General features: G+C 46.0%; 1 protein-coding gene across 1 annotated transcript in view; it reads left to right on the forward strand.

Annotated features, from left to right (window-relative positions):
- galnt9 (polypeptide N-acetylgalactosaminyltransferase 9) overlaps positions 1–14,435 on the forward strand; it is a 213,235-nt gene that overhangs the window by 42,349 nt on the left and 156,451 nt on the right. The window contains exons 3-4 of the mRNA XM_072240818.1: positions 6,446–6,612; positions 7,320–7,494. Coding sequence (XP_072096919.1) covers positions 6,446–6,612; positions 7,320–7,494 — 342 coding nt within the window. The remainder of the gene's footprint in view (positions 1–6,445; positions 6,613–7,319; positions 7,495–14,435) is intronic.

Here is a 14,435-nt window from a genome sequence, read left to right on the forward strand (position 1 = left end):
CACAGTTGTGTTTTCTTTGTACCATATCATGTTTGATACGGGCCAAATGTGGGCAAATGGTACTAGTTCAGTTGAAGATCTGGTTGACATGGAGGAGTTGGGCCGTAAGGCCTGTTTCCAGCAGTGTAGCCGACTCTTTGACACATTGTGTTGTCCTGTCTCTCCAATGTGTGTTCTATTCATAAACAAAATTAAAACGTTTGCGCATCAGAAACAAATAATAATCAATGTGGGAGAATATTTTCAAAACATTTCTCATTGATGCTCAGAGCAGACTACCGTGTTGTGTACTATGATGCTGAGTGGGTTGTGTTTTTTTTTCTTTGAAAGACTGGAGAGAGCTGCCTATTAAACGTCCTTTTGGCAGCAGGCCACATCTTGTCCAAAAGTTCAAAAAAAATTAACAAATGCTACGACCGCAATTACGCAGGAGGCAATTTGATTTTTAAATTATTTTGCTTGCTTCAGCAAGGTTGTCATCTCTTGGTGGAGGATTAGATGAAGTGTCAGAAGTCAAAGGTCAAAGGTGGTCGGCATGGAGGGAGGACTTAGAGCAGATAGGGGTGGACAGAAAGAGCTGGGTTTGGCTGACCAATTAGTGCAGAGCAGATGGGGCTGTATTCCTAGGATAATGGAGCCATAGAGCACTCCAGTATAGAAACAGGCCATTCAGCCCATCTGGTCCATACATTCTGGTCTACTGCCTCGTCCCATTGACTCGCACTTGGACTATAGCCCTCCACACCCCTCATCCATTTATCCATCCAAATCTCTCTTAAATCAAAGGTTTCAAAGGTATTTAATGTCAGGGAAATGTATACAATATACATCCTAAAATACTTTTTCTTCACAATCATCCACGAAAACAGAGGAGTGCCCCCAAAGAATGAATGACAGTTAAATGTTAGAACCCTAAAGCCCCCCATCTCCCCCTCCCATGCGTAAGCTGCAGCAAAGCAACAATCCCCCTCCCCCACCAGCAAAACAAAGCATCGGGGCCCTCCACTGAGCACTCAAGCGTGCAGCAAAGCAACAGAAAAGACACATACTTGCAGTACCCCAAAGACTACTCGTTCACCTGGTATTTGACATACCACAGGCTCTCTCTCTCCCTAATAAGGGAGAAGGAGGTGTCTCCATTCACAGCGAGAGGGGAGACATAACAACTCGCTAGTTTACGATGTTAAAAGTCCGTTGCATCGCTTTTTCTGAGCTCTGTGCCCAAAGAATTCAAGTCTCTGAGCACACAGGCAGCAGCCTGCTCATTACTTTTGATCTTCTGTCTCCCACGACACACCAGATTCCTGCAGGGACACCGACCCTCGGTTCGCCCGTCTCCAGAGCCACGAGATTCCGGAACTCTGAAGATGAGCTAATCTCTTCGGCCGCATCCTTGGCATATCGAATAACGGCCAGTTGTGAAACCCTGAGAGTGGGTCCCATTCCCGCAAAGAACCAAAGTCAGTGTATAACTGCAGGTCAGGGTCTTCAAAAGAACGCTGAAAGGGAAAAATATTGAAGATAGAAATAGAGCTGTTTCCGAAGATGTTACAAATATTACAATAGGAGTGAAAAAGTTCCCTCTCATGTTCCCCTTAAACTTATCACCTTTCACCCATAACCCATGACCTCCAGTTGTAGTCTCACCCAACCTCAGTGGGAAAAGACTGCCTGCTTTCCCTATTTATACCCCTCGTAATTTTGTATACCTCTATCAAATCTCCCTTCAGCCTCTTTCTCTTCACCTGGGAGGACACGTCCATCACTTCCATTGGCAGCTTGTTCCACACTCCCATCAGCCTCTGAGTGAGTTACCCCTCAGGTTCCCCTTAAATATTTCACCTCTCACCCTTAACCCATGACCTCTAATTCTAGCGTCATCCAACATGAGAGGAAAAAGCTATCTACCCTATCTACCATCATCGTTATGTGCCGTGTTGTGGTCTCGTGACCATGATTGTTCTTGGCAAAGTTTTCTACAGAAGTGGTTTGCTGTTGCCTTCTTCCAGGCAGTGTCCTTACGAGACAGGTGACCCCAGCCATTATCAATACTCTTCAGAGATTGTCTGCCAAGCGTCTGCGGTCACATAACCAGAACTTGTGATCTGCACCAGCTCCTCAAACGACTGTCCACCACCTGCTCCCATGGCTTCACCTGACCCTGATCAAGGTCTAAGCAGGTGCTACACCTTGCCCAAGGGTGACCTGGAGAGGGGTAGAGGGAAGGAGCACCTTACACCTCTCCACCCTGCCACCCAACCCTATCTATACCCCTCATGATTTTGTATACCTCTATTAAATCTGTCCTCACTCTCCGAAACTCCAGTCCTAACCTATTTAACCTTTCCCTATAACTCAGGTCCTCAAGTCCCAGCCACATCCTTATAAATTTTCTCTGCACTTTTTCAAATCTGGGGCAGAGAAGGCTGAGAGGAAACTGGAAGTAGACAGGACCGAGATTGGTTAAGAAAGGGAAACACTTCGCATTAGTGGGCTGTTCATGGACTGGGAACACAGATAGAAAGTTGAAGACTAACTGAGACGGAATGAAAGACATTTTCATAGTAACTTCCATGGAAGCATAACGGTTAGCATGGTGCCATTACAAAGTTCAAAGTTCACCTTAAATTTATTATCAAAGTACATCTATGTCACCATATACAACCCTGACCTGAGCCTGACATTAATTTTTTTGTGGGCACACTCAGCAAATCCAATAATCATAATAGAACCAATGAAAGACCACACCAATAGAGTGGACAATCAGTGTGCAAAAGATAACAAACTGTGCAAATACAAAATAAAAATGAATAATAATACATAAATAAGCAATAAATGTTGAGAACATGAGATGAAAAGTCCTTGAAAATCAGTCTACAGATCATGGGAACAGTTCAGTGATGGGGCAAGTGAAGTTGAGTGAAGTTATCTCCTCTAGGTCAAGACCCTGATGGTTGAGGGGTAATAACTGTTCCTGAACCTGGTGGTGTGAGTTCTGAGGCTCCTGTACCTTCTTCCTGATGGCAGCAGTGAGAGAGACCATGTCCTGGGTTGTGGGGGTCCCTGATGATAGACACTGCTTTCCCGCGACAGTGCTCCATATAGATACTCTCATTGGCGGGAGGGCCTTACCGTGACGGACTGGGCTGTATCCATTGCTTTTTATAAGATTTTCAATTCAAGGGAATTGGTGTTTCCATACCTGGCTGTGATGCAGCCAGTTAATATACTCTCCACTACTCATCTATAGAATTTGTCAAAATTTTAGATGTCATGCTGAATTTTTGCCAACTCCTAAGGAAGTAGAGGTGCTGCCATGCTTCCTTTGTCATTGTTCTTCATCGCTCGGCATTCAATATCATCATCCCATCAAAAAAAATGAATAAGCTTCAAGATCTTGGCCTCAATACCTCCTTGTGCAATTAGATCCTCAACTGGCTCCCCGTAACCTTTAACCTCACTCACCAATCAAGAATCTATCAATCTCAGCCTTAAATGCATCCAGTGACTTGGCCTCTACAGTCACCTGCGGCAACACACTCCACAGATTCACCACACTCTGTCTAAACAAACTCCTCTTCATCTCTGTTCTAAAGGGACATCCTTCTATTTCGAGGCTGTGCCCTCTGGTCCTATATGACTAAAAGAAAAACATTTCTCCAGACCACAGTGCACCCACACAGCACTATATCACACACAACACATAAACTGCCCTCAACCAACAACCTCTCAAGCCAGTGGGGATAACTTCACTCAACTTCACTCGCCCCAACACTGAAGTGTCCCCAACCAACTTTCAAGGACTCCTCATCTCATGCTCCCGATATTTATTGATTATTATTATTCTTCCTTTTGTATTTGCACAGCTTGTTTTCTTTTGCATATCGGTTGAATGCTGATGTTGGTGAAGTTTTTCATTTATTCTATCATAGTTACTGGATTTATTGAGTATGCCCACAAGAAAATGAATCTCAGGGTTGTATCTGGTGACATATGTACTTTCATAATAAATTTGCTTTGAACTTTGAATGGGGTTGAAAAAGACTCAGCCAACAATTGAATGGTGGAGCAGAACTGATGGGCCAATTGGCCTAACTCTGTCCCTACCGTCTCATCGTAACTGAGCCAAGATTCAAGAGTATTCCCTGTGCAGCATTGGTGGAGTGGTCGTGGTTCCATGTTCTGGATGAAGAGGGCAAACTGAGAGTCGATCAGTCCCCCTCGGGTGCGTTCAAAAGATCAGCATTGTGTTCAGAGAGGACCAGGGTGCCGCAGTTTAGAGGTGAAGCCACTGGAATCAGCAGCCAAAGGTCTGGAGCATTGACCCAGGGTCGAGGGTTCAAATCCCAGCCCAGCAACTGCGAATAGAGATTGAAGAGATTTATCTGGTGTATTGTTATAGGCACAGGTACAATGAGTACATCTTAGCAGTAGCATCATAAGCATCAGGGCATCAGATAAGCAGCATTCACAAAACATGTAGTAAAGAAATTAAACACCATTTTTACAAGAAAGAGCAGAATTGGAACAACAAAATCTATTAAAGTGAATTGGAGAGGGTTCAAAGGAGGTTCAGGAAAATAATTGCGGGGTTAAAAGATGGTAGCGTAGCGGTTAGCGCAACAGCTTACAGTGCAGGTGACCCTCGTTCAATTCCTGCCTCTGCCTATAAGGAGTTTGTACGTTCTCCCTGTGACTGCATGGGTTTCCCTGGGTGCTCTGGTTTCCTCCCAAAGTCCAAAGATGTACCGGTTGTGGTCATTTTAAATGTCCTGTGAATAGGCTAGGATTAAAAATTGGTGGGGAGGGAGTTGCTGGGCAGTCTGGCTTGAAGGGTGGATGGCTTATTCTAAGCTGTATCCCAGTAGGGGATGTGGAGAGGATGTTTCCTATGGTGGGGGAGTCTAAGACCAGAGGACACAGCCTCAGAATAGAGAGACGTCCATTTAGAATGGAGATGAGGAGGAATTTCTTTAGCCGGAGAGTGGTGAATCTGTGGAATTCATTGCCCCAGGCAGCTGTGGAGGCCAAGTCATTGGGTATATTTGAGGCAGAGGCTGCTGGATTCTTGATTAGGGTACGGGGAGAAGGCAGGAGACTGGGGCTGAGAGGAAAATAGGATCAGCCATGATAAAATGTCAAACTCGATGAACCAACTAGCCAAACTCTGCTCCTGTATCTTATGGGCTTACGGTCTAAAGTTGTGTTCATGTTGATACTCAAGGTAGTGATTAGGGTTGTGCCTGTTGGTTCAAGAACCGAATAGTGAAGAGAAGCAGCTGTTCCTGAACCTGGTGTGGGACTTCAGGCTTCTGTACCTCCTGCAAGAAGATGATATGGCCCAGATGGTGGGGATCTTGGATGATGGAAGTTACCCTCTTTGAGGCTGCAGCTCCTGTAGATACTTCTGAAAGTGGAGCTGGATGTGCTTGTATTGGCGGGTGTACTGGGCTGGGTCCATAGTACAAAGTTCAAAGTACATTTATTGTCAAGGTATGTATACATTATACAACCTTGAGATTTGTCTCCTAACAGGCAGCCATGAAACAAAGAAACCCAAAAGAGCCCATTAAATAAAAGACTGCGGAATACTGTACCCAATGTGCCGAGAAAAAAATCATGCAAGCAAATAGTGTTCTGAACTGAAGTCTACAAACAGAATCCATTGACAGACCTTTACTTCAGGGCAAAGTGGAGCAGTGAGCTGAACCGGACTGCCCCTCACCTCTGTTTTTGACCCCCTGAATTTTTCAATCTGGTCCTGCAGCTAAATCGTCCAAACATCGGGTTCAGTTGCTTCGGGGCCTGGACCCTACCATCTCGATTCGGCCTGTACCTGACCTTTCCAGATGGGCGCGGTGTTTAAATCATCGTCCAAACATCGGGTTCAGTTGCTTCGATACACTTTGGAGCCTGGACTCTGTCACCTCGATTTGACCTGTTTCTGACCCTTCCAGTTGTCACGGTGTTTAAATCACCCTCTGAACATTACGTTCTGGGGTCTGGACCGCACCGCCTTGGTTTGGCCCACTCTCTGCAGCTTCTAAGTGTTCCTCCATATTTGAACTGTCGTAGGAGAGTCCAGGGGTTCCTATCCTGGGGTCCATGGACCTCTCGGGTTAATGGTTGGGGCCCAGGGCGTAACAAGAGCTGGGAACCCCTGTGCCAGACCATGACGCAACTGGCCAGGATACTTTCAATAGTCACATCTGCAGAAGATTTAGAGGGTGGACTTCCTTAACCTTCTCAGAAAGTAAAGTCCCTGGCATGCCTTCCTTGTTACTGCAAGTACGAACTCCTCACAGATAGCGCTGGAATTGAACTCTGAACTCCGAACACCTGAGCTGTAATAGCGTCATGCTAACCACCATGTTGTCGTGGTTATAAACTCAAGTCTTTAACCAGACACTGTATCTGCTGACCGGCTCCTTGTTCTTGCTTTAAGATGCCGACAGATGACCTACCTGCCCAAGCTCCCGCAGATCGCCGTCGTCTTCATCTTCGTGAACGAGGCTCTCTCCGTCATCCTTCGCTCGGTGCACAGCGTGGTGAACCACACGCCCCCCCACCTGCTCAAGGAAATCATTCTCGTTGACGACAACAGCGACAATGGTAAGGACAGCACGCCTTATCACAGAGCTCCCTGTACAGGACTGGCCATCTTTGTCCATTTCTGTATCACAGAGCTCCCTGAACAGGACTGGCCACCTTTGCCCATTTCTGCCAGATGTGGGGAGGTGGGGCCAGGCAGTCTGGAACAGAGACACAGAGCCTGGCAGGGAGGCAGCTACGGGAAGTTTAGCGTGGAGACGGCAATGGGGTGTCTGCTGGGCAGGCAGTGATGGAGAGTTTGGCAGGGACGAGGCGATGGTGCTCTGGAAGGAATGTGCCGACGGGATGTCTGGCAGGGATGTGGCGACAGGGAGTCTGGGGGGAATGACAATGGAGTGTCTGGAGGGAAGACAGCGATGGGGAGTCTGGGGGGGATGACAATGGGGTGTCTGGAGGGGAAACAGTGATGGGGAGTCTGGGGGGATGACAATGGGGTGTCTGGAGGGGAGACAGTGACCAGGAGTCTGGCGGGAGATGACAATGGGGTGTCTGGAGGGGAGACAGTGACCGGGAGTCTGTCGGGGGATGACAATGGGGTGTCTGGAGGAGAGACAGTGACCGGGAGTCTGGCGGGGGGGATGACAATGGGGTGTCTGGAGGGGAGACAGCGACGGGCAGACTTTGACGGGGTCTGGTGGGAGTCAGGCTGGGTTGAATGGAGGTGTTGCGTTGCTCTCTTGAACGAGTGAACTCTCTGTGCCATTCAGTGGAGCTGAAGTTTAACCTGGACCAGTACATCCACAAGAGGTACCCCGGCCTGGTGAAGATTGTGCGGAACAGCAAGAGGGAGGGGCTGATACGGGCCCGGATCCAGGGCTGGAAGGTGGCAACCGCCCCAGTGGTCGGCTTCTTCGACGCTCACGTGGAATTCAACGTCGGCTGGTGAGTATGTCCTTGACCACCGGCTTCCTGCTCTCAATCCCCTTCTTAAGTATCAGGGAACTGTGGAGGATCTCCCGGCCCACCAGCCTGACCCTCTGTCCTTGCATACAGTGCTTCCCGTCCCACCAAACCAAAACCCTCCAACTGGACACCAGGAGAGCAGCGACAGAATCTCCCAGCTTATGGTTGATGCCCACCACCCTGTGGATTCCCGCCTGGCTTTGCTTATTGTAGAATCAGAAAAAGATTTATTATTGCTGACCTATATTGTGAAATTTGTTTGTTTTCTGGTAGCGGCACAGTGCAATACATAAAAATCGCTGTAAGTTACAATAAGAAATACAAACAAAAATGAGTCGTGTAAAAAGAGAGGAAAAACTAGTGAGACAGTGCTCCTGGGTTCAATGTCCCTTCGGAGAGCAGATAGCAGAGGGGAAGAAGCTGTTCCTGAATCGCTGAAAGTGTGCCTGAAAACTTCTGTACTTCCTTTCCGGTGGTAACAATCAGAAGAGGGCTCGTCCTGGGTGATGGGGGCCCTGAATGATGGAGGCTGCCTTTTCGAGGCGTTGCCATTTGAAGGTGTCCTCAGCGGTAGGGAGGATCACTGACCCACGGTGGAGCTGACCGAGCCTGAAACTCTTGCAACCTCCGACACATCAGTGAGCCCTGACGTAGACTGGGGGACCACTTTGGAATCAGAGTCAGGTTTACTATCGCTGGCACATGCTGTGAAATTTGTTGTTTTGCAGCAGGAGTGCAATGCAGTACATGATAATATAAATTATAAATTACAACCGGAAGTATATATAAAAAGAGAAAATTAACTGAAATATGTAGTACGAAAAGCGAGGGAATTCTGCCGCTGTCTATAAGGAGTTTGGACGTTCTGCTTGAGACTGCATGGGTTTCCTCCGGGTGCTCTGGTTTCCTCCCACAATCCAAAGACATATTCCAATTGGTAGGTTAATTGGTCAATGTAAATTGTCCCGTGATTAGGCTGGGGTTAAATCGGGGATTGCCAAGCAATGCAGCTTGAAGGGGTGGGGGGGGGGCCTGTTCCACATTGTATCTCAATAAATAAATGACTGAGGTCGTGTTCATGGGTTCAATGTCCATTCAGAAATCTGATGGTGGAGTGGAAGAGGCTGGTTTTGAATTGTTGAGTGTGTGTCTTCAGGCTCCTGTATCTCCTCCCTGATCACAGCAATGAGGAGTGGGCACGTCCTGGGCGGTGGGGGTCCCTCATGATGGATGCCATTTTTTTAGAGGCATCGCTCCTTGAAGATGTTCTGGATCCTACGGAGTCTAGAGCCCATGATGGAGCTGACTGAGTTTACAACTCTCTGCAGCTTACTTCAATCCTATATTGTAGCCCTGCCCATACCAGACGTTGATGCAGCCAGTTAGAATGCTCTCCACAGTACATCTGTAGAAACTTGCCGAGTGCCTTTGGTGGCATTCCAAATCTCCTCAAGCTCCTGCTGCAATACAGCCGCTGTCCTGCCTTCCTTGTGACTACATCGATGTGTTGGTCCCAGGAGAGATCCTCAGAGCTGTTGATTTCCAGGACCCTGAAACCTGCCGATCACCTTCGCTCCATCTGCCACAAAAGTTAAGATCTCCCGGCGGCCACCTATTTCAATTCAGCTTCCTATTCTCATTCTGACAGTCTGGCCACAGTCTCCTCTACTGCCACAAGAGGCATGCCGTGGGTGATGGGGTCCTTAATGAGACATGTCCCTTTTTGAGGCAACACCTTTTAAAGACATCCTGGATGGTGGGAAGGCTGGTGCCCATGATAGAGCTAGCAGGGATTGCAACTTTCTGCAGCTTCTTCTCATTCCTGTTCAGTGGCCACTCCATATCAGCTGGAATATTCTCCACAATACATCTGTAGAAATTTGAAATGTCATCAGTACTCTAAAATAACAGCCACAGAGACCTGGTCTTCTGAAGCATCCTTCACAAGACTATATCTGAGTGTTCTACAGGCACTACAATGTGAAATACAGTCCACATGGTCCATATCGCCCCATTCCATGTCCACAGAGACCTTGTCTTCTGAAACATCCTTCACAACAAAGTATCGGAGTGTTCTGCAGCCAATACATGGGACCCATCTTATAAGATTCAAGATTCAAAAAACTTTATTGTCATTCTAACCGCACATCAGCTCTGCAGGGCAGAATGAGACAGCGTTTCCCAGGAGCAGTGCAATCATAACATCAAAAACGCAACACTAAATAATAAACATAACAATAAATAGTAAACCACAACAGCCACATGTCAGTTAAAATCAAGTTATAAGTGTCCAGTGCAAGTTAAAAGTGTAATAATAATAAATGTAATATGCAAACAAAGCACGACAGATATTCGGCATGACATCAGAAACTTTGACAAACTTCCATAGCTATGCAGTGGAGAGTATATTGACCAGCTGCATCACAGCCTGGTGTGGAAACACCAATGCCCTTGTACAGAAAATCCTACAAAAGGCAGTAGATTCGGCCCAGTACATCACAGGTAAACCCCTCCCAACCACTGAGCACATCTACATGAAACGCTGTCGTAGCAGCGCAGCATCCATCATCAAAAATCCTCACCACCCAGGCCATGCTCTTTTCTCACTGTTGCCATCAGGTAGAAGATGCAAAAGCCTCAGGACTTGCACCATCACGTTCAAGAACAGTTACTACCACTCAACCATCAGGCTCTTGAACAAAAGAGGATAACTGCACTTATCTATTGAGGTATTCCCACAACCAATGATCTCACTTTAAGGATTTTTTATCTTGTTATCTTATGTTCTCGTTATTTATTGCTATTTATTTATATTTGTATTTGCACAGTTTGTTATCTTCTGCACTCTGGTTGATTTTTCATTGATCCTGTTATAGTTACTAGTCTATGGATTTCCTGAATATGCCCACAGGAAAATGAATCTCAGGGTTGTATGTACTCTGATAATAAAATTTACTTTGAACTTTGAACTACAGTCCACATGGTGCATGTTCCCCCATTCCATATCCGGTCAGCTGTCTATCCAGTTCAGATTTCTAAATGGACAATGAACCCATAAACACTACCTCACTATTTTTTGATCTCTATTTGCACTATTGATTTAATGTTTTAAATATATATATTTCTTATTATCAAAGTTCAAAGTAAATTTATTATCAAGGTAAATATATGTCACCATATATAGATCTGAGATTCATTCTTGCTAAATACAAAGAAACACACTAGAATCAATGAAAGACCACACCCGACGGGACAGACAAGCAACCAGTGTGCCAAAGATGACAGACTGTGCAAATGCAAAAGGAGAAAAATAATACTAATAAATGAACAAGCAATAAGCATCAAGAACATGCGTTGTAGTGTACTTAAAAGTGAGCCCATAAGCTATGGAGTCAGTTCGGGGTTGGGTTGAGTGAAGTTATCTACGCTGGTTCAGGAGCCTGATGGTTGAGGGGTGATAACAGTTCCTGAACCTGGTGGTGTGGGATGTGAAGTCCTGTACCTTCTTCCTGTTGGCAGCAGTGAGAAGAGACATGCACAAAATGCTGGAGGAAATGAATAAACAGTCAACATTCCGCCAAGACCCTTCTTCGGGACTGAGAAGGAAGATGACAGAATAAAAAGCTGGGGGGAGGGGAAGGAGGCTAGCTGGAAAGGTGATAAGTGAAGCCAAGTGGGTGGGAAAGGTAAGGGTCTGGAGAAGAAGGAATCTGATAGGAAAGGAGAGTGGACCATAGGAGAAAGGGAAAGAGGCGGGGACTCATGGAGAAGTGATAGGCAGGGGAGAAGAGATAAAAGGTCAGAGTGGGGAATAGAGGAAGAGGGGAGGGGGGAGAATTTTGTTTTACCAGATGGAGAAATTGATATTCATGCCATCAGGTTGGAAGCTACCCAGACACAATTTAAGGTACTGTTCCTCCACCTTGAGGGTGGAGAGCATGGCCTGGATGGATATCTGTTTCCTTATTAATCCTGATTCAGCTCTCAGGTCTTCTGCTGGACTCTTAAATTTAAACAATCTCTCTCAAGAGGTAATTGGCAGGTCAGCTTTTTAGAACTACTGTAAAATTCAATACCTAAAACTATAAGGGATACAGACTCTGTTGACACTTTAAACAGCAGCTCAAAATCTATTTATTTAACCTTGCTTTTAATGAATACCTTTCTTTTATTTTCATGTTTGAACTTTATCCCACTGTAAATCACTTTGAACTACGTTGTCTATATGAAAAGTAATCTATAAATGTTATTATTAATATCATTCTCAGTACATTTTATGTGTTGTACTGTAATGTTGTTGGTTGTCTGTTGTGTCTGACGATAACAGGAGACCTGTGTGGGAGAGTTTTTAAAGTGGAAAAGCCCTTGCCCTGGGACGGTTCCACTCTCTCAACCTTGGAAGTCCAGGTCCAGTGGTACAAAATAGTCATCAAAACTAGGGACTTCCTCGTTGCAGTGCATGATCATGACATCTTCTGTGCCTCATCATGCCCTTCGCTCTCCACGGAGTGTTCAGTATCGCCTTCCTGGCCCCTGGATCTCACCGTAGATCTCATCCTTCCAACCTGTTTGAGGAGATATGGTGTGTCACCAAAGACACTCACAAATTCCTACAGATGTACCATGGAGAGCATTCTGACTGGACGCATCACCGTCTGGTATGGGGTGGGTGGTGGAAGGGGTCTACTGCACAAGCTGCAGAAAATTGTGAACTCAATCAACTCCGACTTGGGCACTAGCCTCCCTTGCATCCGGGACATCTTCAAGGAGCCTCAAAAAGGAGGCATCCAACATTAAGGACCACTATCACCCAGGTCATGCCTTGTCCTCATTGCTACCATCAGGGAGGAGGTACAGAAGCCTGAAGACACACACTCAAAGATTCAGGAACAGCTTCTTCCCCTCTGCCATCTGATTTCTGAATGGACATTGGACCCACGAAATGTATATATATTTACTGTAATTTACAATTTTTATTATCATGTATTGCAATGTACTACTGCCACAAGAACAACAGACTTCATCACATATTCTGACTTTGCATGCGAGGACAGCCATGTCCCTGTCTCACTGGGATAAAAGACCTGGCAGCTACCCTCCCCTGGTGTAGCCTGCCTGTCGAGGTGGTGTATCGGGGTGGGGTGGCTGTCACATGCAAACAGCTACTTGGAGCCACAGGTGAGAGCTGAGTGTCTTGTGGGGCCCAAAGATGAGTGAGCTGCCTGTAAGGAGTTTGTACGTTCTCCCCGTGACACATGGTTTTCATCGGGTGCCCCGGTTTCCTCCCACAGTCCAAAGGCGTGCCGGTTGGTAGGTGAATTGTCATTGGAAATTGTCCTGTGATTAGGCTACGGTTAAATTGGGGGATTGCTGCATGGTGCGGCCTAAAGCTTTGGAAGGGCCTGTATCTCAATAAATAAAGATACAAGAATGGGTACGAGAAGCCCCTTCACCAGAGACACTACCCCCCTCCCTGGGTTCTGCTGTACGATCTGTCAGTGAAAATAAACCTGAATTCTGTTTCTGAGATTTATCTGGGCCACTCTCCTTGCCACTTTGTTCAGTGTACACTGTGTGGGATGTGCAGTGTTACAACGTAATTGAAGTCTTCCTGGTGAATTCCCTGCTTTATTCAAACCCCACACGAGCAGATTTACAGAGCTGACACAGCCTGCCGCAGCATTAGGATTTTTGTGATTTACTGACACACCGCTGGGACTTTGAAGCAACGAACAGACTCCTGACAGATTTACAGGATGGCTAAAGAATTTCTTTTAGATGCTTGCTTTCTGTCCTTGGGAATGCATTTAATATTTAAACACTCCAAACAAACCGAAGTACACACATCGAATTTTAGATATTAATCCTGTTTGATAAGGTTTCTTGTAATGTTTGCTCTCGTTTGAAAAAGGATTTCTTTATTGAAGAAAGAAGCTTATTAACTCATCTGGGGAAACAGTTGCTCAGGGGGATCTCCTGGTTGGCCAGCTCCTGGGCCTGGCCAAGCAGGGCATTCACAAATCCAGGTGGAGGGCAGTCATAAGACCATAAGATATAGAAGCAAAATTAGGCCATTTGGCCCATCGAATCTGCTCTGCCATTTCATTGTGGCTGATCCATTTTCCCCCTCAGACCCAATTTCCTGCCTTCTCCCTTGTATCCCTTCACGCCCCAACCAGTCAAGAATCTATCAACCTCTGCTTTAAATATACAAAAAGATTTGGCCTCCAAAGCTGCCCATGGCAAAGAATTCCACAGATTCACCACTCTCTGGCTAAAGATATTCCTCCTCATCTCCATTCTAAAAGGACATCCCTCTATTCTGAGGCTGTGTCCTCTGATCTTAGACACTCCCACCATAAGAAACATCCTCTCCACATCTACTCTATCAAGATCTTTCACCACTCGATAGGTTGCAATAAAGTCACCTCTCATTCTTCTGAATTCCAGTGAATACAGGCCCGGAGCCATCAGACACTCTTCATATGACGAGCCATTCGATCCTGGAATAATTTTTGTGAACCTCCCTTGAACTCTCTCCAGTGTCAGCACATCCGTTCTAAGATAAGGGGCCCAAAGCTGCTCACAATACTCCAAGTGGGGCCTCACCAGTGCTTTATAAAGTCCTTGCATCCTTGCTTTTATATTCTAGTCCTCTTGAAATGAATACTAACAGTACATTTGCCTTCCTCACCACAGACTCAACCTGCAAATAAACCTTTAGTGAATGCTGCACAAGGATTCCTACGTTCCTTTGGGCCTCAGATTTTTGTATTTTCTCTCCATTTAGAAAATAGTCTACGCTTTTATTTCTTCCGTCAAAGTGCATGACTATACACTTCCCGACACTGTACTCCATCTGTCATTTCTTTGCCCATTCTCCTAGTCTGTTCAAGTCCTTTTGCAGACTGTTTCCTCCA

Source organism: Mobula birostris, chromosome 22 (genome assembly GCF_030028105.1).
Source record: "Mobula birostris isolate sMobBir1 chromosome 22, sMobBir1.hap1, whole genome shotgun sequence".
NCBI lineage: Eukaryota > Metazoa > Chordata > Chondrichthyes > Myliobatiformes > Myliobatidae > Mobula > Mobula birostris.